General features: G+C 32.8%; 8 protein-coding genes across 8 annotated transcripts; 6 read left to right on the top strand and 2 right to left on the bottom strand.

The window, feature by feature from the left end:
* Window positions 1-706: 706 nt before the first annotated feature.
* On the top strand, window positions 707-8716 carry TAO3 (Tao3p; the record flags this gene model as incomplete). Its single annotated transcript, XM_020190056.1, has 7 exons — window positions 707-851; window positions 1113-1320; window positions 1624-2011; window positions 2150-3392; window positions 3486-3618; window positions 3673-3927; window positions 3979-8716. Coding segments are annotated over 7 exons (7110 nt in total), but the record flags the coding sequence as incomplete, so codon positions are not given.
* Window positions 8717-9470: 754 nt separating this feature from the next.
* Window positions 9471-11639, top strand: ASCRUDRAFT_37716 (Creatinase/aminopeptidase; the record flags this gene model as incomplete). Its single annotated transcript, XM_020190792.1, has 1 exon — window positions 9471-11639. The coding sequence occupies one exon, from the start codon at window positions 9471-9473 to the stop codon at window positions 11637-11639; it is 2169 nt and encodes a 722-aa protein (XP_020045732.1).
* A 384-nt stretch (window positions 11640-12023) lies between these two features.
* DPM1 (dolichyl-phosphate beta-D-mannosyltransferase) lies at window positions 12024-12830 on the top strand (the record flags this gene model as incomplete). The annotated part of the gene is made up of 1 exon (XM_020191991.1): window positions 12024-12830. The coding sequence occupies one exon, from the start codon at window positions 12024-12026 to the stop codon at window positions 12828-12830; it is 807 nt and encodes a 268-aa protein (XP_020045731.1).
* A 115-nt stretch (window positions 12831-12945) lies between these two features.
* Window positions 12946-13295, top strand: ASCRUDRAFT_112467 (uncharacterized protein). Its single transcript, XM_020188773.1, has one exon. The coding sequence runs from the start codon at window positions 13061-13063 to the stop codon at window positions 13262-13264; it is 204 nt and encodes a 67-aa protein (XP_020045730.1). The 5' UTR covers window positions 12946-13060; the 3' UTR covers window positions 13265-13295.
* A 502-nt stretch (window positions 13296-13797) lies between these two features.
* ASCRUDRAFT_112469 (cyclin-domain-containing protein) lies at window positions 13798-16325 on the top strand. Its single transcript, XM_020188774.1, has 2 exons — window positions 13798-13968; window positions 14082-16325. The coding sequence occupies exons 1-2, from the start codon at window positions 13963-13965 to the stop codon at window positions 16209-16211; spliced, it is 2136 nt and encodes a 711-aa protein (XP_020045729.1). The 5' UTR covers window positions 13798-13962; the 3' UTR covers window positions 16212-16325.
* Window positions 16326-17129: 804 nt separating this feature from the next.
* Window positions 17130-18113, top strand: URE2 (glutathione peroxidase; the record flags this gene model as incomplete). The annotated part of the gene is made up of 1 exon (XM_020189949.1): window positions 17130-18113. A coding segment is annotated over one exon (984 nt), but the record flags the coding sequence as incomplete, so codon positions are not given.
* A 1594-nt stretch (window positions 18114-19707) lies between these two features.
* GCS1 (GTPase-activating protein GCS1) lies at window positions 19708-21130 on the bottom strand. The gene has a single exon (XM_020193743.1). The coding sequence runs from the start codon at window positions 20973-20975 to the stop codon at window positions 19755-19757; it is 1221 nt and encodes a 406-aa protein (XP_020045727.1). The 5' UTR covers window positions 20976-21130; the 3' UTR covers window positions 19708-19754.
* Window positions 21131-22190: 1060 nt separating this feature from the next.
* SRV2 (adenylate cyclase-binding protein) lies at window positions 22191-23983 on the bottom strand (the record flags this gene model as incomplete). The annotated part of the gene is made up of 2 exons (XM_020195158.1): window positions 22191-23856; window positions 23925-23983. The coding sequence occupies 2 exons, from the start codon at window positions 23981-23983 to the stop codon at window positions 22191-22193; spliced, it is 1725 nt and encodes a 574-aa protein (XP_020045726.1).
* Between the last annotated feature and the right edge of the window lie 1502 nt (window positions 23984-25485).

Below are 25485 nucleotides of genomic sequence, written 5' to 3'. Positions count from 1 at the left end.
TACTACTACTACTACTACTACTACTACTAACAATAACAATAACAATAACCAGACTGATATTGATAATGAAAATCATTTCACTTATAACCATTCTCATAATAATACAAACAATACAAACAATACAAACAACACAAATAACACAATAAATACTCTCAACACTCTCAACACTAATAACACTTCAAATACAAACATAACTAACCATTCAAATTACACCAATAATGACTCAAATGGCGCTTTAAACACTAACTTCCAATTCAATCACAGCTCAACTAACCAAATAGATCTCGATTATATGATCAATAACACAAACACTACCACTACCAATAATAATAATAACAATAATAACATCAATAATTATAATACCAATCACAATATCAATTACAATACAAACTATAATACAAACTATAATACAAATTATAACGATAATGACAATGATAATGATAATAACTATAACGAGAACAATATCTACAATTCAATAGATCTAGACGCTGAATCTCAATATCAAACACATCCTCAATTTCAAAATCAAAATCATAGTCAAAACCAAAATCAATTTCAATTCCAATTTCAAAATCACTCTCCTCAAAATCTGCAAATCAACCAGCTTGACCAAATCAATAACATCATCCAAAATATAAACCCAGAAGAAATAAACGATATATCAATGAACCCAAACGTTATCATCGACAATAAACCAACTGCTCTCATAAGAAGAGAAATGGCAACGGAAATGAAAAAACCTTCTTTACTAGTACTACACATCCTCTTTACTTATTTTGTAAGATTAGCCGAGAAAAAACTAAATTCAGTATCGGATTTTTCAAATAACACCACCACCAACAATAATAATAGTAATAATAATAAAAACCATAATAATAATAATAATGCTACTACTAATACTAATATTAATAACAATAACAACAATAGTAATGAAAACAATCATTACAATAACTACAGCATCCATTATTCTAATAACACTTCAAACTCCTCAAATAACCAGAATTTATCTCTAAATCTATATAACTTCAATCACACATTTAATGGAAACTTCAATGGTAGCTTAAACGCAAACTTCTTACAAAACACTTTCTTTGAATTTAACGATTTCCAAGACAACAAATTCCTAAACGTCCTACTAGAAGGCAGAGACTTGAGATTCGATAAAGTAATAAGATCCTTGGGTTATTTTGCCAGGCAAGAACCAAAAAGAGTCCTTGAATCCGTCATGTACTGGAAAAGATCAAAAGAAGATGAAGTCCAAATATCTGCCAAAGTTCTTGAAGATTTACATACTAAACTAGAAAGCGTAGCTAGAAAGCAGTCAAATATAACAAATATTTTCAACTCAAAAAATAATAACATCAACACTACCCCTACTACTCCTACCACTCCCAGCACTCCTGCCACCCCTGCCACTACTAATATTACTAATACTAATACTACCGCAAAACATAACAACCAGAGCTCCATTACTATCACAACTTCAACCAATACTAATGCATCAACTCTCACAAACGTTAAAAATGACAGCACAAACCATAAAATTTCTAACAGTACCATTCATAACCACAACAGCAGCACAAACTCGACCAATAATAAAACAATTACCTCAAATAATTATAGAAATTTTTCAACACCAAATGAATTTCCTTCAACTTCCAATACTAGCATTAAAGACAACAATAACAATACAAATCTGTCAACTTTTTCAAAACTTTCAAGATCAAATTCAAAAAAATTATCAAAATTGTCAAGAAAAAGCCTAAATCACTCAAGATCAACCTCTTTTTTATCTCAATCTTCAAATGAAATTCAGTCCTATGACCAGTCCTTATCTAAACTATACCATTACTATCATAGAGAGATCTTAACTACAAAACAAATTTTAAAAAATTTAGAGAAAAAATTGGTAATAAGTAACTATATTCTATACAGAGTAATGGTCGAAGTTGTTAAACAAATTCCCCTCTCAAATTCAAATAACTTTGACGAAGACTTTGAATTTAATGGAGTAAATTATGACACTCCAAATAATGACAGCAATATTAATTTAAATGCAAATGTAAACTTTAATGATAACGATATAAATAGATTCCAATTTAATAATGGCAACTTTAAAGAAAATGAAAATTCAAAATTATTTGACAAGTTGGAAGAAAATATTTACACTGAATTAAAATCTTCAAGTCCAATTGGCCCTCATACAAATCCAATTAAAATTGCAAATGTTAATTTACTAGCAATAATCTTGGGAAAAATATCTGAAAGAAGGTTCTCAAAAGTTAGTGATAGGTTCATTGCAAATCTAGAAAATGTTAGCTCATTTGTCGCTGACGAAGAATTTGAAAATCACATTGTTTTATTAATACATGGAATGAAATATTTAAAATTGAAAAGTTACCCAATTAAGGATTTTGAAGATGCTGCTGGGTTTTTAAGCTCAGTGGCTACTTTTTTCGAAAGAGCTAGAAATAGTGGTATAATACTAGCTTATAGCGAAGTTTTAAACCAATTAATTCTACCTCTTGCAAATGTTTTAACTTCTGAAACTGATGATTCATCTTGGAAAACTGCTGTAACTCAAATGTTTTTTAAAGGTATTTATTTATTAGGTCCTGATAAAACAATCAATTATAATAATAATTTCTCCCTAAGTTATCCCTCAGTAGGTATCAATAAATTTCATCAAGTAAAAGTTTGGATACTGTATTTTAATTTGGTTTGCACCTGTTTATCTTTAGCACCACTTGAAATCTTTGATCGATTTTGGTTCATGCTAATTAGTGACAATTTAGGTCAATTAAGAAAAAAAACATTTTCAACTTTAAATTTCAAAAATCTTTCCAATTATGAAAATTTATTGTATTTAAAACTTTGTATGGTGAAAAATTTGTCCAAGTTATTATGGACATATATATTTAGATCCTCTCAATCGCTTAATCAAACAACAAGTAAGTTAAGCGGTATTTTTGATAACTTATTTTTTTACACTGCAAATCCAGGCGAACCTCCAACAGGAATAAAATCAACTACTGTTCCAGCAAACGGTAAAAAAATGCAATGGGTCATATATGATCCCAAATTGATAAATGCCTTGGTGGAAATGTTTCGAGTTGTTGGGTCTTCTTATATGTCCTATGTTTTGGAAGATGTGTTTATTCCTCTTATTAAACAAAGTTTTAATGGATATTCATTAGAATCGTTGCTTCAGGAAAAATTGATTATTATACTAAAAGCTTATGTTTTAATGTTAAATGATACATATAACAATGCAAAGCCTACTTTTCCTTCTGATATGAATTATTTTTTACTTGATTATAGCGAAGATGAAGAAAATTTAAATCCAAACTCAATGGTTTATGATATTTTTGGAAGCAAAAAAATTGTTAATGGTGAAAATCAAACTAAGAGTACTTCTTGTGTCGAAATCGAAGAAACTGATGTTAGGCTTTGTTTAAAAACCAATGTTAATTTGTTTCAAATAGTAGAGCAGGATTCTACCAACCGAGATCTTCATGAAGAACTTAGCCAATATTTTGCCCAACTATTTATTTTGCTAGATCAACAACTTGGAAATGAGATCATACCTGATGGTGAATTTGAGGATCAACGAGATTTGTATGTGACATCTCAACAAATTGATGAATCCATTATCTCGGCTTATAAACTGAGCATTAATTCTTCTATTATTTCTCCACTATCTGCATTTTCTTCATTTCATTTTGGTGGGGATAGCTATGCCAATCAACTCAATAAATGTCTTAATCTCAAGTTATATGAAAACTTAATCAATGCATTGCCATTTTGGTATATTTATGCCAACAGCAACCTGATGACTCTTTCACTCAAGAAACTTTTTGAAATTCTTATAAAAAATTGTATAAACAAAAATTTAAACATTGTCAAAGCTTCTGTTAATGTTCTCAAGTTTATTATACTAAATCCAAAGTTTGATGTTAATCCCAGAGCTTCAAAGAGTAAATCAAGTTCACCAAAGCTTAGTCTTTCATATTTTTTGATGTCAACATTTACCAAAATAGTGTTTAACTTTGAATACAGCAATACATTGTTTTCCAATTCACCCAACTTGAATTTAAACCATTTGATTTTTACTTCAAGAAGTTTCCAAAGGTTATTGAAGCTTTACGTTGAGTTATTAAATACTTGGCTTGGTGCTTTAAGTGCTGTTTCTAAACCTAAATCAGTTTCTAAAAAACCTGGTGGTGCTGATTATATTCTTAATGGAAATTACAAATTTAATTCCAGTGATAAAAATAATGAAGTTGAGAAGAAATCAGAGGATGATAAAAGTGCAGATGAGTTAGAATGGAAAAATATTATTACGTTGATTGAAGAAGTTGAAGGGAATGGTCTTTTTTTCTTATGTTCCAGAAACACACAAATCCGTCGATTAGGCTTGCAAATATTACGACTTGCTCCAAATTTTGATCAAGCTATTTATGAAAAAACTAAAGGGTTAAAAGAACCAACAGAAAAAAAACTAATCCATGTCAGAAGTTCTTCAAAATTTGTTGCTGACTTTGGGGCTCGATTAATAAATGTTCTTCACAAGATTAATTTTTTTGAGTTAATAGGACCTCTTTACAAAGAATTGAGTATGGCTGAGATAAAGAAATTAGCAACTTTAAAAACAATTCCTTCTGATCAAACATTAGAAAGATTAGCAGAAGCTGACAATGGGATTGAATTAAGTTTATTTTTTAGAGTTTTTCCTAAAGTTTTAAATATTTGCTTTAAGAAATGCCCAATTGCCATTGCATTATGTCGTTCGATTGTTTGTGGACGATTAGTACGTCTTCAGGAATATGTCGTAAAGATATCTCAATCCTCAGATTCATTGGGCTCATCTAGTTCTAAGCATAGTTTGTTATTGCAAAATCCAAAGCCAGAAATAGTTATTCAGCAATGGAAAATGTTTTTAATTGTGGCCTGTTGCTCTTTAACTTCTACAAGTGAGCAAACAGTTGTTCTCAAATCAATTGAATATCAAGGCCATAGCCGAAAGAAATCTCAACAAACCTCGGGCTACCAATTTCAAACGATCACATCTGCAAAGTCAATTTTCAAAATGGTAATATCACTTTTGAATACAAATCAAACAATGGTAAGGGACTCAATTATCTATGGTCTAAGTTGTGTGAATATCAATATTTACAAAGTTTTAATCCAGACAATATCACCTCTTAGAACCTCTTGGGAATATGAAATGCAACGTAAAGTAATAAATGATGCTGACTCAAGATTAAAAATCGAGGTTAGTCATGTTTTAGCTTCAACATCAAAATTTATTTTGGATGAAAAAGTGTACTTGGATGAATGGATTTTGCGGGAATTGGTTACGTTTATTAAAACTTTAATAAACTTTCTTTTAATTGAAAAAGTTCAAGAAAGTTATGAATATCAAAAACTAAGAAGATATTTTTGTGTTTTGCTTGAAAATTTTTATTTGGGATTGAAAAAATCTGAAAAATATGAAGATCTACTTTCATTTGAAGCTAGAGTTTCTTGTTTTCAATTTCTAGAAGAATGGTGCGGTTATGGAAGGAATTCTTTAATCGCTGACGAGAGATATAAGAAAATGATGGCGACAGTAAAAACAGACACCATAAAGCTAAGTGCAACACTTCAGCTCGAGCAGAGTTCTTTGCAATTTGCATCATTAAGCTGTATGGCAACATTGTGTTCAGGACCAATCACTGAGAAAATTGGAGATTTTAATGCATCACCTGTTATGTCTTTTGACGTCAAGGGCTTGTTGATTTGGATAAAGTCTTTATTTTCATCGAAATCTTTCCCAAGTAAGAAAGAAAGAAAGGCGGAAAGAGATTTAATTCATGCTCTTGGGAGAAGAGCGTTGAGAAATTTATTAATGAATGATAATAAGGGTGAGATACTTGAAACCGTCATCAAAGAATGTTATAATTATCATGAATCACCAATGCCTTTTGAGAATTACTTTTTTACAATTGCAGAAACTATTATTAGCAATAAAGATTATAAGTACAAGTCTTATGAAGTTCTTTTTTTAGCGTTATTTGCGATTGGATCAAGCAATTATGAAGTACGAAGAAAAGCAGGTCATTTATTAAAGACTGTTGAGAAAAGAGTTTATAATACCGAATTTGCAAAAACACAGATGAAATTTATTTGCAGTAAAAGTATTGTTTTATATAAAAGAGCAATGTTTAATCTTGCAAGCTTGTATTCTGTCAATTTTCCAGAGGATAAATATTATATAATATCATTGCTTTGCTACTATTTTCAAAAAGTTGGCAGTCCTGAAAGAAAAGATATTTTATCATTATTATTATCTTGGGTTCCAACAGTTGCATTGAAGATTGAGGATGACGATCTGATTAAAGATTTGTCTACATTGATGGTTTTAAACAACTTATTTGAAATTACCATAAAATTTAGTGATACAATGTATACTGAGGTTGATGCTTTATGGTCCGCTTTAGCGAATGTCACTCCAAGTGATAATATAAGAGTGATATTAGCTTATGTGATTTCTGAAAGTCTTAAAAGAAGAAATTCAACATTTGTCGAATATGCTCGTCAAATTGTTGTTTCTGTGTCATCACTTGCCAATAATGCTGTGATTGAGAAATTGGTTTCTTTTATTGAACCCAAAACCATGATCCCCCCAGCACCTGAAATTAATTCTCCTATAATCAATAACTCTTACCCTTATTTTTATACATTGTCTAATTATAAAGATAAAGAAATTTTTTCTTTGGGTCAAATTTCTCTTATATTTTTAGTGGATGTATTTTCGTCAGATAGCGACATGATGAAGAAGAAGATTCCTCTTTTATTGCATATATGTTTTGTTTTATTAGACCACTATCTTATTCTTGTTCAAAATCAAGCAAAGGCAATGCTAGCTAATATAGTTCATGAACTTGGCCATGGACATCCTGACACTGATGATTTAATAGAATTGCTAATGAGAAACGATCACTCAAATAAGAATTTATGGATTTATGATGATTTAAATAATCCTAATGGAGCCGAAACACCTCAAAATATGGATAGTCTAATTAAGCGAGTTTTAAATATATTTAGTCCAGCTGTCCCTAACTTACAAGAAGAATGGAGCAAAATTGCTCTTAAATGGGCTACAACCTGTGCTGTCAGACATATGGCCTGCCGTTCATTTCAGGTATTTAGGTCGTTATTTTTGGTTTTGGACCAGCCAATGTTGAGAGAATTATTACACCGTTTAAGTAATACAATTTCTGACACCATTCCCGATATTATTAACTTTGCTCTTCAAATTTTTATTACTCTAAACACTATTGTTGAAAAAATTGACCCAGATGAGTTAATAGTATTTCCACAACTTTTCTGGGCGATTGTTGCTTGTTTGACCACGATAAATGAACAAGAATTTGAAGAAGGCTTATCAATTCTTAACAACTTTCTTGCCAAAATTGATCTTGACTCTGAGGATTCAATTGATTGTTTGATCAGAACTTTTCCGGAAAACTGGGAGGGAAAGTTCAGTGGATTGCAACAGCTTGTCACTGTTGGTTTGCGATCTTCCAATACATGGAATCTAAGTTTAAAATTATTTGATCGTCTAAACGAATTTATACCCAGTGAGATTATAGGTGGAAAGTCTAGATTACTTTTAGCTGTGTTAATAAATATACCTAGATTTATGCACGCCTATCAAGAAAACGATTATCCAAATGATGTGATTCATGCATCAGATGTATTGAGCAAAATGGCCAATTCTGATGATAAACCTGCTTTGGCTCGAATCTTTATCTCATTTTCTAAAAAAAGATTTCGTACAAAGATGGATTTTGTGAATCAAACAATTTCGCTCATTAGGCAATATTATTTTCCCGAATTTCAAGCACAAGCGTTGGTGTTTTTGATGGGGTTTTTGTTGAACAAAGTCAAATATATTAAAATGGAAACAATGATTTTCTTGAAAGAGTTAGTTCCTTATGTTGATTTAACCTCCCCTGATTTTATTGGGGCAGGCGCTGATTTAATTTCTCCTCTACTACGACTATTAATGACAGAATACTCTGATGAGGCTTTTAAAGTTTTGGAAAAGTTTTCAAGTATTTCTGGAAATGAATTTGATAAGGAAATCCTTAAATCGATTTTGGGAACTAAAAACGTAAAGGAGTATGAAAGAGCCGTTACTCTTTTTGGAATCCCCGAAGAAAGTGGTTGGTCGATTCCAATGCCAGAAATAGCTGCAAGCACCACTAGAACTAATGTGCTTATTGTTTCAACCAAATGCGTTGATGACGATTATGATGATGCAACTGAAAATGAAAATCAAGCAGAAAATATTATGTTCCATGAAGATTATAATAATGCTAATTTGAATAACCTTGAGCCTACAACTACAGATAACGTTTCAGTGGGATTAGGAGACTATAATGATGGTTCATCTTTAACTGGAATGTGGGTAACATTGAATTATTTTGATACAGTTTTTACTAGAGATATACCAGAGCCTGGTCCCCTCCCTGAATTGCCTGAATTGCCTGAGGATGATTTTTATAACAGCGCAGGCACGAATGAGATAGAAGAAATGAATATTAATCAGTATGAAGCGCTTGATCCAATGTCCTATCATAATTACTCGAATTCTACAGATACTGCAAAGATTAGCAGCATTGTTAACAGAAGTTTGGCAAGAACCGATAGCAATACGTCATTTAGAATCGATAAACATCACTATCATAACAATTCAAGCGATAATAGTTTTGGCAATTTAAATTTCCACAATGCCACCCCAAATGTTAATATGGGTGGAATATCAAGTTATGGAGGGCTTTCTGGCTTTAATAATGGCATAAATACAAATGTTAATTTGTTAAATCGTGCAACCCCAATTTCTTCACCTATATTCAATGAATTTCCTTCCTCTGGTACATCATTGATGTCTTCATTTGATACATCGAATTCATTTTCGCCTACTTCTCAAGCAGGAGATACAATTTTTAAATTTGAAAATTTGTTGCGTGGCGGTCAATCAAAGAACAAGAAAAAACCATCGAAAATGAATGTACATACAAATTCTGAAAGTGCTAATTCTCCAAGTTCGAGAATGTCTTCTCCAATTAATGGATTAATTACCTCGCCTACAAAGAGCATGTAACAATAGAGATTTTTTTGAATAAAAGCTTATTTTTTTGTTTTATTTGTTTTATTTGTTTTATTTGTTTTGTATGTTTTTTTTTATCACTTTATAATTTTGGTTCTGGGATGTTATATTATTTATTTTATACTTGATATACTATATTTTATGTTTTACTAAATAAATTTTGGTTTTTTGTTACCTATCATATTGTAGTTTGCTGTGGATTTTTTGGGTGGCGGCATATTTGTATCTTATCTACTCAGAATAACCACTTTTCGCCTTTCTCTGACAAAGGAAGAGCAGAGTATTGTTTGTTCTAGGTCGATGAATAACAATGATAGTTCAAAACAAAGAAAACAGTGCATACCATTCAAGAATTACAAGTCCATCCTGTAATGAAAGCATTAAAATAGACTGTTGTTTTCCATTCCTATCCCTCTTTAGGAGAGATAAAGGAAAATATTTGCACTATGATTATGATATCTTAAGAGGCGGGTTTTATTATGAAGATAATAAAGATTCTAAGAGCAAAAACCTATTTAGCAATAATAAAAAAAGATTATCCATAGAAAAAAAGGCGATATTTAATGATGATGAAATCACGATTACTTCAGATGAACCAAATCCCAGCTTCTGCCAACCTCGAAAGTATGATTCAACAAACGTATTGAAAAAATTAAGAGAATTAATGATAGAAAATGGGATTGATGTTTATATAATTCCATCGGAAGATGAACATCAATCAGAGTATAAATCTGGGTCTGATAAAAGAAGAGAATTTATATCTGGTTTTACTGGATCTAATGGGATTGCTGTTGTATCATTGAATAATGCAGCGTTATCCACCGATGGTAGATATTTCTTGCAAGCAGAAAGTCAATTGGATTCAAATTGGTTCTTAATTAAACAAGGTGTTAAAGGATATTTAAGTTGGGAAGATTGGGCGATTCATGAATGTTCAAAGAGTGATTCGAATGATAGAAAAGTAATTTCAGTGGATCCCAAACTAATTTCAATAACTACAGGAGATCATTTGAAGTTGAAATGTTTAAATTCTAGAATTGAATTTAAACCACTTATGAATAATTTAACTGATGGGGTTTGGGGAGATAAGAAACCCTTACGATCATTAATACCGATTTTTAAATACGATCTAGAATACTCTGGTGAGGAAGTTTCTTCTAAGATATCAAGAGTTCGAAATATATTAAAGATTAAGGAATCATTTGGGATTGTTATAATTGCATTAGATGAAATAGCTTGGTTGTTGAACTTAAGAGGAGTGGATGATGTGCCATATATCCCAGTTTTCTTTTCATATGTTATATTAACGTTGGATAAATTATATTTCTATATTAATGAGAAGAAGGTTACTGATGATGTAAGAAAGTATCTAAATGATCAGATTGGAGACGGTGAATATGAGATTAAGAGGTATAACAAGATTTGGGATGATTTGGCACTGATTTGTTTTAGCAACGATAATGACAAGTTGTCGATTATATTGCCAATTAATAGTACATTTGCATTATTTAATTCATTAAGAGGATTTGAAAAATATAAATTTAGTAATGATATTGAAGTATTGAAATCTATCAAGAATGGTGTTGAATTGAAAGGAATGCTTAATTCTAATTTAAAGGATTCGATTGCATTAATTAGGTATTTTGCATGGTTGGAAGAACAATTGATTAGATTTAAAAAGACAGATATAAATGAATATGAGGGTGGGGTTAAAAGTGAAAGTTTTCGAAGTGAAATGGAGGATTATAAAGGGTTATCATTTGAGACTATATCATCTACAGGAGCCAATGCATCAATAATTCATTATTCTCCAAGTTTTGAGGTTAATTCTATTATTGATGGAGAGAAAATATATCTTTGTGATTCAGGAGGACAGTATTTTGATGGTACAACCGATATAACTCGAACTATGCATTTTATGAGACCTAGCGCAGAAGAGAAAAAAACATATACATTGGTATTAAAGGGACATATATCAGTGGCCAGCGCTGTTTTTCCTCAGGGAACTACAGGGGGCGTTTTAGATATATTAGCTAGAAGGCCACTTTGGGAGTATGGACTAGATTATAGACATGGCACTGGGCATGGAATTGGTTGTTTTAATAATATTCATGAGGGGCCAGTAGGAATTGGAGCCGGAGAAAGATATGGGGGTATACTACAAGCAGGAAATGTTATATCAGATGAACCAGGGTATTATAAAGATGGAGAATTTGGGATACGAATTGAGAGTGATCTTGAGATAATAGAATGGGAAGATCATAAAGGTAATAATGGATTGAATTATTTGAGGTTTAAATATTTAACAATGGTGCCAATGTGTCAAAAATTGATTGATAGAAAATTGTTGAGTAAGTTTGAGAAAAGATGGCTTAATGAGTTTCATAGCAAGTGTCGAGAGATGGTGTTACCGCATTTGGAGGCATTGAGAGATGAACGAGCGATTCAATGGTTAGTTCGAGAGACAACAGCATTGTGAGGTAGAGAGGAATCACAGGAAAGAGAAGAAGGAGAAGAAGAAGGAGACAAGAAAAGTGTCGCCAAAAACACGGATCGAGTAGAAACGAAATGATCCGTGTTTGTGGTTTCGAAACGTTCTCAAAAATGAAATTGAGATTTGAGATTGGAGAAATTAACACTTACTGTACTTTCTTTTTTACCTGCTACTTGTTAGTTTGTTATAATATTCGATTTTCGATTGATCATTGAGATATTGCTATTAAACTGTATTCAGTTCATAGTAAATTCTATTCATAATTATTTGTTTCTAGTCGTTGCTAGTTATTTTAATTATCATTGTAATTAATTTTGTCGATAAAGAGAAAGGATTGAAGAAAAAACAAAAATCAAGAAATAAAAAAAAATGAGCAAAGATATCAAATTCAGTGTTATTGTTCCATCATATCATGAGAAATTAAATATTGAACCATTAACTACGAGGTTATTTCAAGCATTGGGACCTGAATTCAGCAAGCAAACGGAATTAATTTATGTCGATGATAATTCGCAAGATGGGTCAGTTGAAGAAGTTCAAAAACTATCGGAGAAGGGGTATAATGTTAGAATTATTGTTCGTACAAAAGAAAGAGGGTTGTCATCAGCTGTATTGCATGGATTCAAAAACAGTGATGGACAATATTTGTTGTGTATGGATGCAGATTTGCAACATCCACCAGAAGTTGTACCAAAGATGCTTGATTCATTAGTTGAGCATCCATTTGCATTGGGTACTCGATATGCTAAGGGTGTTGAAATGGACAAGAACTGGCCAATTTATAGAAGAATTATTTCGTCGGGAGCAAGGCTATTAGCGTTGCCATTAACCAGTGCAAGTGATCCAATGTCGGGATTCTTTGGGGTTCAAAGAAAGTATTTATATGAAGTTGATCCAAATGCGATTAATAATATCAACGATAAGGGGTTCAAGATTGCGTTGGAGCTATTAGCCAAATTGCCCTTGCCAAAGAAAGATGCCATTGGAGACGTTCCATTTTCGTTTGGAGTGAGAACCGAGGGAGAAAGCAAGTTGTCAGGAAAAGTGATGTTCCAATATCTTGGTCAGTTGAGGGACTTGTATTGCTACAAGTTTGGTGGCTTTCACCTTGTGATGGGGTCAATTGTGCTCACACTTCTCTTTCTCGGCACAGTGTTGTTGTACTTGGGCGTCTAGACCACCAGTCCTGTGCCTTATTGTAACACCACTGCGATATCACTATAATATCACTATAATATCACTATAACACCACTACAACACCACTACAACATCATGCTGGTTCTCACTGCAATGCCTTTTGGCTTTCCGTCGGGAATATCCAGCGCATCGGAGCTGTGAGTCGTCTACGCAGAAATATGCGCTTACACGTTGCTGCACGCTGCTGAGATGCCTGGATCTACAGTTTCATGCCTCGCTGGTGCCAGCTGTGCGGCGCGTGTGTGTCTCAGTTGCGACAGGGCTCTCAGGGGGTGCGGCGCGCGAGCACGCGTGTGTTCGAAAGCAGTATGCACCTGACACGGCAGACGCTCCCGCAACGGGCGGGTGAGAGCGCGGGCCAACCAGTTTGGAGCAGCGCTTTATCAGCACACCGCCAGAGAAACGAGATATAATCGCTGGATGGGTTATAAAACAGAACAGAAAAAGATCAAACAGCACCTCAGACCAGTGCTATCAGTTGCTGTAAGTTGTTATAAGTTGCCAGAAGGTGCTACCCACGAGAGCAAAAGAACCCCAGTACGCCCACGTCTTAAGTCCCAACAGCAGCAGATCCCCCAGCACCAGACGCAAACATCGTTGAATAGTGGATATTCGCCTCGATCTTTGCTTGTTTCCTCTGCACTCTCTCGCTGTATTGATTGTATTGCAAACTTTGAGTCTCAGCTTGCTGTTACTGTTTTTCTGTCCCAAGAAAAATAAATCAAAGACATTTTCTTTAGTGATACAGAGAAAAGAAAAAAAAAAGGGAAAAACATTCATCACAACCTGTCTCTACTCATTTTATCATATTATCTTCTTAACTTAATACTTTAAACTATACATTACATACGCAAATTTAATCATAATTATAAAATAACTTTTATAAAGTGCTAAAGTGCCAATCCAAAGGGAAGAAACAAGAATTATAACAGTTTTAAATCCAGAAGGATTCCTCAGTACCACTTTATATTATTACTATTAGCTATAATACTAAAGACACTAAAGAGACGCAAAACATTCAAGATAGTATAATTTACTTTTGTTAAAAAATAAAAAAACAAGAAAAATAAAAAAAAGTTACTATAGTAAATTCAGTATTTAGAATCATAAAATGCAAGTAAGTTTTTAATTTATTAATTTATCTTAATACTATTCAATTTTGTCTTTTCCTTTTCCTTTTTCTTTTAATACTAATATCTTTCTTTCTTTCTTTTTTTTTTGTATCCTTAGAATCCTCAAAATATTCATCTTGATTCTATCCAAAAAACTCAACTTATTAATGCTAAACCAATTATAATCAATCAATTTAACCAGAACCATAATTACAGTCATACCAATAACAGTCTCACCAATCATTCTAAAAATCACCCTAATCCTAGTAACAACACTTTAAATAACACTCTAAATAACAGTAACAATAGCATTAACAATATTAATAAAATGAGTTTTCAATCCAATAATTATTTTAACAATACCATATCAAGCCCAAGAGCTGATGCACCCTCATCTTTTAGAAACTCAAATTCGTTCACTGGCAATAACTCCTTTATAAATCATATAATCAAAGTGTCAACAAACAATAGCAATGCATCTAATGCATCGAATATAAGTAATAGTAGTAACCACTCCAATAACTCGAATACAAGTAACACTAGTAATACAACGAATAATTCATTAAACGAATCAAATTCCTTTTTCAATAACATTAATAAATTTAAAAATACACACAATCATTCTTCTATCACAACATCAAATTCCAATTCCAATATCAATTCCAATATCAATTCCAATTCCAATTCTCATTCAAAGTCAAATTCAAATTCAAATTCAAATTCAAACTCATTTTCTCATTCAAGTTCTTTTTCAAATTCTTTTTCTCACTCTAGTTCAAATTCAAGTTCAAATCTAAATATTCTTAATACTAATACTAATACTAATGCTAACACTAATAAACCTAGACAATCCTTGTTAACTTCGAAACTATCAAAATCAATTCAAAATCAAAATCAAAATCAAAAAGAGAATAACAACACTAATGTTAATAACAGCATCAACTCAGTGTATAGCTATCATCATAATCCTCCAAATGTAATATCGTCATCTTATTCAAACAACTCTACTCTTAGTCTTCATAATAACAATACTAGCAATACTAATGGGTTCATCCCATACTTTGATAATTCAAAGAAAAATGGATTTGTTATACCTCAAACTTCTCAACCAACTACTAATACAACCAACATTAACGTATCAATGGAGACAAACGAACCTTCTTCTTCTTTAAACTCAGCGTCTTCCTCCAAGACACTAATCCAATCGACAATTTCCAATAACAATACGAACAATCCCAATAAAACTACTACTAATAATAATAATAACAATAAAATAAGATCAAATATAATCACTCAACACGCAAGATCGTTATCTTCGCTTTCTTCAGCTGCTTCGTCTCAAAATTTAAATTCAAACCAAAATAACTACGATCCTAACATCAATCTTAATGGTAACCATGCTAATAACACTGGCGGCAGCAGCAGTCAATACCACTTGAACATCGTTGATTTCCCAACCAACGATTTGTTACTAATGTTGGCGGCTTTGTTGGCAAGAATTGTTGAAGCTAATGATGCAATACATCCGAACCATTTCAACAAGAACCATACCGACGACGATAGCGAGCATAGTAATAATAGCAACAGTAGTCTGAAAAACAGTGGATACAACCACGACAATTCCAACAGCAAGTTTAACAGTCACAAGCAAAACAACAACGACGACAGAATAAGTAATCTTAAGACCAATGTTTTGGCGTTTCATGGGAAGAACGTTCCGTCGATTTCAATATATAGTTATTTACAGAGAATACTGAAGTACTGTCCATTGACAAACGAGGTGTTTTTGAGTTTGTTGGTCTACTTTGACAGAATTGCTAAGAAAGTGAACAATGCGAACAGTAGCAAGGAGAGCCTGAAGAGTAAAGAGGCCAACGAGCAGGAGAATGGGCTTTTGAAGGACGACAAAGAGGTTGATGCTGATGGAGATGTGGACATTGGCGAGGACGAGCACAGCGAAGGTGGAAGCCAGTTGTTTGTGATGGACTCGTACAACATCCATCGCTTGATCATCTCAGGCATCACAGTGTCGTCCAAGTTCTTCTCAGACGTGTTCTACAAAAACTCGCGATACGCCAGGGTGGGAGGATTGCCCATCGACGAGTTGAACCACTTGGAGTTGCAGTTCTTGTTGTTGATGAAGTTCAAGTTGATGATCCAGGTAGAGGAGTTGCAGAAATATGGCGACTTGTTGTTCAAGTTCTGGAAGCGCGAGCAGATGAAGGGCTCGTCTTTTGCAGCACACTGAGCTCTGTAGTTGTATACGATTCTTTTGATCCCTTTGATTCCTTTGATTTGATTCCTTCAATTTGGTTCTTTTGATTCGTTTCGTTTTCCTCCAGCCCCTTCTTCGCCACCCAGGCAACTAATTAAGCGCCGGGGGTTTGCTGCTGCCGCTGCTGCCTCTGCCGCCGGAACGTGCCCCTGAATGATGGTAGTGCTGCTGCTGCTTCTCCTTCTTCTCTTCTTCTTCTCTTTATATTCCTCTTCTTCTCGTTCTTTTCCTGCTTAAAACGCCTCTGCTGCAACTTCTCGCTCCTCCAGTCTCTGTTGCTGCCTTTTCTGCCTTTGCTGCTTCTACTGCTTCTGCTGCTTCTGCTACTCCTCTACTACCGCCTCCATCTTCTTCTGTTGCCTCTGTTGCCTCTGTTATCTCTGTTGCCTCTGTTATCTCTTTTTCCTGACGTTGAGCCCTGAGAGACAAACAAAACCTTCCCATTCTGCCCTTTTCCTCCTCTGCAGTTTTCCTCAAAATAAAATTTTAATCTGGAAAAAGAAAAATTTCTGTTCGTTTTCCTATTTTCATCTCTCTGTTTTCCAATCTACAACTCTTTTTATTTCATTTTGATTCTGTTGATTCCAACCTATTTCTACTGATTCCAATCTCCTATTCTATCCATCTCATATTCCACTGCTTTTTTTCACTTTTTTGTTGTCGTTTCTTCTCATTACTACTCCTGCTTGTCCTAGCCTCGTACATATCCTCATATATATCACCTAATTCTACTTACTCGCAACCTCTTTCTTTCCTCATAACCTTTTCAAAATGATAAATCAAATTTTCAACAACAACAATAACAACAACAATAATAATAATAACAATCCCAACAATCCCAACAGCGACAGAATTCCCCCCAATAACATCACCAATACTTCCAACAATCCCTCCAATAACAACAGCCCCTCTGATAACCAGCAGACTAACCCTACAACTGTATCAAACCTATCCTCTGCCCTTAAAAACGTCCATATATCTCAACAACAACAACAGCTAATAAACAACAACAACAACTCAAACAACCCCAATATAAACAACATAAACAGCATAATATCCTCAGAACAACAACAATTATTAATACTGCAACATCCTCAATCAAGAATCTCCCAGTTTTTCCAAAACCCTCCTCCTGATGGCATCACCTTATTTTCTCATCGTTCTGCTCCAAATGGTTTCAAAGTCGCCATAATCCTATCTGAACTAAAATTCAAATACAAAACAATTTTCCTAGATTTCAACAACGGCGAACAAAGAGCCCCAGAATTCGTTAGAATCAACCCAAATGCAAGAGTACCTGCCATAATAGACCACTCAAACAATAACCTAGCTATATGGGAATCTGGTTCAATTATCCTATATCTAGTAGAAAAATACATCCAATTAAACTTTTCCGGCGACCACAACTGTCTACTATACTCAAACGATTTATCTGAAAAATCTCAAATCTTATCTTGGTTATTCTTCCAGACTTCGGGCCACTCTCCAATGATAGGTCAAGCCCTACATTTTAGATACTTCCATTCCCAGTCTGTTCCCTCTGCCGTCGAAAGATACACTGATGAAGTTAGAAGAGTTTATGGTGTCGTCGAAATGGCCCTTGCTGAAAGAAGAGAAGCCTTGATCATGGAACTAGATATAGAAAATGCTGCTGACTATTCAAGTGGCAGAACACCAATATCTCAATCAAGATTCTTCGACTATCCAATATGGTTGGTTGGTGATCATATCACTATAGCCGACTTGAGTTTTGTTCCTTGGAATAATGTCGTTGATAGAATTGGTATCAACATAAAAATTGAATTTCCAGAAGTTTACAAATGGACAAAATATATGATGAGAAGACCTGCTGTCATTAGAGCTCTAAATGGTGATGAATAACTAATAACTGATTAACAAAATCCTTTTTTTTTAAAAAAAAAATTAATAATAATTAAAAAATCCGAAAAAAAAAAATTTATCCAAAAAACCAAAAAAACCAAAAAAAAACATCAAAAAAAAAGTTATACACTTGAAAATTTTTAAAAAATATTGAAAAAAAAAACAAAAAAACAAAATTCTAATAATAATTTTATCTTTAATCTTATCTTTAATCCTAATTTTAATTTTGATTTTGATTATTATTTTTATTTGTCATTTTTCATTTTGTTCATTTTTGATTCTTTAATCTTTTGTTTTTTGTACATCTTTTTCTGTTTTTGTTTCTTCTAACTTTTAATCCTTATTTCTTTTGTCCTATTATAGCTCAAACAATCAATTCATCACACAATCTTAATGATGTTCTTTAATCTTGTGTATATTTATTGATCTAAATTGTCATTTTTCTTTTCTTAATGTTTATTTACTTATTTACCTATTTACTTATATTTGATTATATTTACTTTATTTATCTTTTCACTTATATTTATCTGTCTACCTGTTTTTGTATCTTGTGCCGGTATTATATCAATATTTTCGTTGGTTTAATAATTTTGATGATTTTTAGTTATTATTAATAAATGAAAAAAAAAAATTAAAGAATTCAAAAGATATTTCAATAACTCTAAAAAATGATTTCTAAATCCCTTTAAGAATTGAAAGAAAAACAAATCATAAAAAATAAAGAGGAAAAAACAAAAAAAACAAAAAAACTCAAAGCAAAAACAACAAAAAAAAATAATCATCAACTTATAAAAAATATGATTTAATTTTTGTTTCAATCTTTTGTTGTCCTTTTATAAGTTTGCATTATTTTTTTTCCATAAATTAGTTTATTTCACTTTATTCTACTACTTTTATTATTAACCATATTTTTTAGATTGTGAATTTTTTTTGTTAAAATTTTCCTGTGCTATTTAATTAATTCATATTTTTTTTGCAATCAATTTTTTTTTATTTGTTGTTTTTTTTTTTCCCTTTCTCTTTCTTTTTAGTTGTTTTTGTTTTCTGTTTTTTTCTTTATTAAAATTTAAATTTATATTGATTTGTTTATTTTTTATAATTTTTATTTATCTATATATTTGTATATAGTATAATTTTCTATTGAAGGAAGACTTTAAAACTTTATCTGAATTTTTCTCGTTATTTATAACTATTATTGCTAGTTGAAAAAGAGTTTTCTATTTTTTTTATTTTTAAAGTTTACTTTATTTTAGTTTTGTTTTAATTTATTTAATTTAATTTAGTTTAATTTAATTTAATTGATCAATGCTTTTCAACAGTTTTTGACTATGATTTTCTAGAAAAAAAACATTAAGTAATACAAAATTGAAGATAAGATCATTAAAAAAAAGAAAATAGAAAAGGGAAATAGAAAAATAAAGTTGAGAATTAAAATTAAAATTAAATATGTTTTGAGTTATAAAAAATAAAGAAAAAAAAAACAGGAAAAAAAGTTTAAAGCAAAAGAAAAATGCAATAGATAATATTAAATTAAAATCAAATTAAAATAAAATCAAATAATAAACAAAATTAAACAAACAAAAAATAAAAGATAAAATAAGAAAAAATAATAATGACAAGGTCTGATTTTAATAATTAAAAATTATCCCAATTGTCCCAATCATCTCTTTTCTTTTTTTGAACAGTTCTTCCGCCAGATAAGCCTTGTAAATTAGTCTTTTCTCTTGGTTTTTGTAAACCGAAAGCAGGCTCAATCAATTTATCACCATTATTATCATGCATTAAACTTTGTTCTTCACCTAAATCATCGAACAATTTTCCAAATTTATTTTCATTTTTCTTATTCAGAGTTCTAAAAGCAAATTGGTTCGAATTGATGTTGTTATTGTGATTAATTTGATTATTTTGATTGAAACTACGTTGAACATCTTGAATTTTTGAACCAAATTGAGATACAGCTCTTTTAGCTTCATTAGCTATATCTTTTTCTTGTAAGGTGTGTAAATTTGGTTTTATAACACTTTCATTGACTTCATTAACAGATTTAACTACCGATGAAGCAAATAAGCCCCAACCTTTAGTCAAAGTACCGAGAGGATCTTTTTGCAAGTTATCAAACGATAAAGTCGATAAAGAAGATTGAGTTTTTGGAGCAGCAGTATTACCAAAACCAGAATATTTCCCACCTTGAGAGGGAGGTAAATTTTCAGGGCGAGACTCGTTTCTGGCACCTAAAGAAGCAAAATAGTTTTCATTTCTTTGCTTATTTGCAGACAAAATTTGATTGGAACTGTTGGAATTATTTGGGTTGTTTGAGAAAGAATTGAGGTTTGCATTTGAGTTTGATGCAGAGTTTGAAAAAGAAGTTGGAGTTCCTCTGCGAGAGCCTATTGGAGAATTATTATTGATAGAGCTTGATGGTATGTTTGAAGCTGAACTGGAGTTACTGGAATTGGAATGTGATTTTTTCACAAATGGTTTATTTGAAATTTCGCAAGTTAGTTTTTCCTTATAATCCTCAGCAACAGGATTATCAAATTTCTTTTTAGCATCCCAATTTAAATTAATACCATTTTCTTTCAAGTATTCTGCACAGTTTTGATTGCCGCCCTTTTGCATTCTTAGTAGTTCATCATTTTTAAATTGATCCATGGTAATTGATCTAACAAAGGATATATGGACACCTAAACCTCTGTGGATTCCAGCACATTCAAGACAAATAAAGATACCAAATTTTGGCGAGGCCCATTGTGGATTTGGTGCAGAACAGTCAAAACATTTTTTGTTTGAACCGATTTTTTGCAAAATGAGCAACTTCCTTTTTGTATCAGGATCAACAGTCCAATCTGCAGACATATTCAAGAGGGTATTGGAGATAAGGCAAGGAGAAAATAAGAAAAGTGAGCTTCAACAAAGCAAATGAGCCAGAAAGTGTGTTTTGAAGTGAAATAGCAGAAGTCTTACGGAAACAGCTGGGGTGTGGGATAGAAGAGGGAGAAGCAGAAGAAGCAAAGCATCAACAAAATGTAGAAGTTGCAGTGAAGCCAACAAAACCCATTTTGATCTGCTGCCAAAATGAACAACGCCGCCGAAGCACGTGGTTCTAGGTCAGAACTCGCGCTGGCTGTGGGCTGTATGCATGTTCCTGCATATGCCATCGAATGGGATTTGCTGGGGAAAACTCGCCACTTTTGGTTAGCCAGCGATTTTATGGTATCTCCATCTGTTTGGTTCCAGTACCCGGCAGAGTAACTGACAAAACAGTCACACGTCTGGATGGCGATAGTGTCTATTCTTTGGTGTGCAGACAAAATCGTTATCAGCAAAACAAACAGCCAGGTTCGGTGTTTAATGTCTAATACATGCACTCTTGCAGATCTATGCATGTGAATGTGTATTTTTCGGTGATTGAGAATTCGGCTCAGTATTTCTGAATTAAGCCAAAGGTACCTGATGATTATACTGCTAAGCTATGCTGTTTTATTGATGTGGCATCATGAAATTCCTAGCCCGATGTTAGTTAAACTTGATTCAGAGCCTCATTGTAATACTGTTTAAGACAACGAAAGCAGAATAACAAAAAACTGTTTCATGGCTATGAATCGAAGCAGATGATAGTAGTATTTCAGCCCAATGATAGTAACTTTTCTGGTTGAAAACATTATTAAAATCAATGAAAGGACTGAATATCCAAGCTAAAAAAAATGGAGCCAGATAAATACCAATCACTAGCTAAAAATATCACAACCACTGGAATTATCAATTATTGTAACAGAGCCTAGATGAATGATTGGATTGTTTATATACCTCTTTTTTACCAACCCAAATTTCAATGTTTCAGTTGAGAAACTTATCTACATTATAGCAACCATCCAGTTACAAAACCAGAAAGGCTAGAAAAGAAAATGAATATAGGTTAATCAACCTTTATTATTATGAGAAAAACAAAAATATATAAAAAAAAAAATAAATTCAACTTTCTAACATCAATACATAGATAAATAAATGAACGAGTAAATAACTAAAAAAAAGGTAAATCATAATAAAAGCTTAATGACAAAAATACTAGATTCAACCAGAATGTTGAACGATTGTACTGACCATCTTTCCATCTTTAAATGTATGCTTAAATTGTTCAGGAACAGGAATTTCATTATAATCATCAGAATCTTTTACATCTGGGATGTTAACATTCAATCCGGTTGTTTGACTTGTAAATATTTCAGTGTTCAAACTTGTTTTTGGCAAATAAACCGAGCCTTCGTCTGAACTATCAATTGAAATCATTGGACAGGTATTGATAATTTGAATTCCAAAATGACTAGATTTAATGACATCTATTCCAGAGACTAAAGTATCAGCCACCAATCCGATTTTATCGGACTCGCTAATTGTGATTGCATTGACTTTTCCATGGATTTGAATTGTAACTTCTGAACATTTTCCAATAAATATTGACTGAAACATTTCTCCGTCAATTTCAATTGTATGATCATTTGAAATATTTTCAATCGTCCATTTACTATCAACCAATTCCTTTTTTGGTTGTTTTTTAGTTTTGGCAGGTGGAGTTGATGGTACAGATTTTGAAGCCGAAGAATGGGAAAGTAAAGAAGAGGGTTTTTTTGGAGCAGGTGGAGGGGTCTTTTTGGTTGATACAACAGATGAAGCTCTCAATGAGGGATTCTTATGTGTCATTTCTGATTTATCAACTTTCCTAAGTCCCTTTGTTATATCTTCGCCTTTGTTTAATTCTGAAAAAACAGCATTGATACCAGTCTCTTGTTGAGGAGTAGCTTCAACTTCAAAAAGTGAAGCAGGTGGCATTGGAGGTGGTGGGGGTGCAGGGCCACCAGCTGCAGCAGGAGTAGGTTCTGGTTTGGGTGGTTTGGGAGTGTTTTCTTCTTCAACAGCCTTTATGGCTTCTTCGAAGAACAAGCCATTTGCATTCCAGGCCAACCCATTCATATGATATTTTTTAACATAATTTTTCAAATTGCCAAAAATCAGTGAAAAGGTTTTAACCCATTCAACATGGATTGGGTCTGTATCTTTATATTCTTTCATTATTCTATTGGACCAAAATTGAGAAGAATCTTTGAATTCTGGAATGAAGGCGACTGGAATGTCCACACAAACCCAACCAAGAACTGGTGCAGCTTCAGCTATAGTATTCAAGTGATTGAAAAACTTTGAAGTTCTATTTTTATCCTTTAAAGCAATCATTTTTTCGATTTCTGAATTGATTGGTTGTAAGGTTTCAGCAAAAATTGGTTTAGTTGGGTCAGGTTTCTTTGATTTTATAACAATTTGAAGGAACTTCAATTCGGCTTTAAAAGCCTGCAATAATAAATTGGCCTGATCAAACACAATTGGATCAATTTTTTTCGATATTGAGACTAAAGGCTCAATAAAATCAGAAATGAAAGATTCAAAGTCTAGAATTGATAAAGAAACAGTTTTTTCCTCGACAGTAGGTAAAACAGGAGGTGAGGGAACCGCTTTAGCAATTGAGGCTGTCTGGGGAGTTGAAGTTGAAGTTGAAGAATCAGGAGCAACAGACGAAACATCAGTAGGGCCTGGAGGTGTCTTTGTAGATGCCGAGTCTTTTGAGACAGGTTGGGGATGTTCGGGAATTGCAGCTGCTGGAGAAGCTGATTTTAACGATTGAGAGTTTTTAAAAGCCTCCTCTTGAAAAATTGTAATGTCTTCTAAACGAGAAGTAGCAGCATCGAGTCTGAGATAAAATGTGAATGTTAGTTTTTGTTTTAGGGTCAGAATAAGTTGAAAAACAAAGTGCCATACCTCTTTAAAAGTGTAACAAGACTGAGTCCTTGGATGCTATAGTTTGTTTTTTCAGACATGGCAATTGAGTAGTACTGGAGCTTGTAGCAAGCAAAAAACGTATTCTGGTACTGTTGATGAAGATGCCTCTGAAGAAGAAGAAGGAGAAGAAGAGGAGGAAGAGAAAAGCGCCTACGTGGAAGGAGAAGATCCGGCCCATACCACGTGTTCCGGTGGTGGAGGAGTGATAATCGCTTTCTTTGCTTTATTCTTTATTCCTTTATTGCTCCATTGCTGATGGACCCAGCTCCAGTTTGTTTCTTGTGCTGCAATTGTCTCTGGAGTGCCTGTTACACCACGATCCACTGCTGCTTACCATGCTCGCTATTGTTAAGAAATATCCCCATACTGGCCATTGCTATCTCCTGAACAAATCAGCCTTCCTCAGATCAGTCAGCCGACTATCCCAACATCCCCAACTTCCCCAGTTATACCAATATCACCAACTTTTCCAAACAGGCTCACGAAGATTTATTTCTGACGAAGTGCTAAAGAAAGACACTGAAACCGGAGAATTCGAAGGCACCGAGAAAACCGGAGTCATTCAGAAATCAGAACATGAAACCCTTTTGTTTTTTGACAATGTTTATCCTTTTTATCAAAGAAAATATGACTTTAGGAAATATCTAAACTTTTTTATCTTTTCCAATTTGAAATCACACAGAAGCGTTCAAAAGCATATAATAAACTTATCTTCTAACCCAAAAAAGGACACTAGTGAAATTACAGCTGATACCATCAAAGATACAACCAAAGATACCATTAAGGGTGCCGATAAGGATCAAGCAAATATCGAGGATAAAAATCAAGTGGAAAACCCACTAGTTCCAACAACTAATAGGCTTCTCAATTCAGATCTAAAAATTACTTCTTTTACTCCACTAAAAAGAGATGGTGGTGCATTTGTTAAATTTCAAGTACCAAATTACATATCAATCGCCGAATTCAATCAACAAATTCAAAAGAACTGTATAAATTACAATAGTGAAGGAATTTTAAACAAGATTTTACCAAGACCATATGTTTATCCAGTCAAAGGTTCCCCATGGATTGAAGATTTAAGAAGATATCCAACATTCAAATTGAAAGTGATATTTGAAGGCCCAGAGCTATCAGAAGAAGATTTATATCAATTGTTTAGAAGATATGGAAAAATTATTGATATCATTCCATCATCTCCATCAAATAAAGAATTTCCCAAGTTTGCCTTTGTTATATTTAATAGAATTCGATCAGCTATCTGCGCCAAAAATTGTATAACTGGGTTAAAATTAAACGATACCGTAATTCATATTAAATATGAAAAAATCATAACTCACAATATTCTAAAAGATGCATTTATGAACCATACAAAGATTTCAATTCCATTTTTAATAGCTGTATTGGCTACATTTGCTGTGATGATATTTGATCCAATCCGGGAATGGTTTATAGAAGAAAAAATCACCCAAAGATATCGTAAAGTACTAAACAATGCTGAAAATAATTTTATTTTCAGTTATATTACCAAAATTACTAAAGA

Source organism: Ascoidea rubescens, assembly GCF_001661345.1.
Source record: "Ascoidea rubescens DSM 1968 unplaced genomic scaffold ASCRUscaffold_12, whole genome shotgun sequence".
NCBI lineage: Eukaryota > Fungi > Ascomycota > Saccharomycetes > Ascoideales > Ascoideaceae > Ascoidea > Ascoidea rubescens.
Note: the sequence above shows the minus strand (reverse complement) of the source record. Positions and strands in the feature narration are given on the sequence as shown.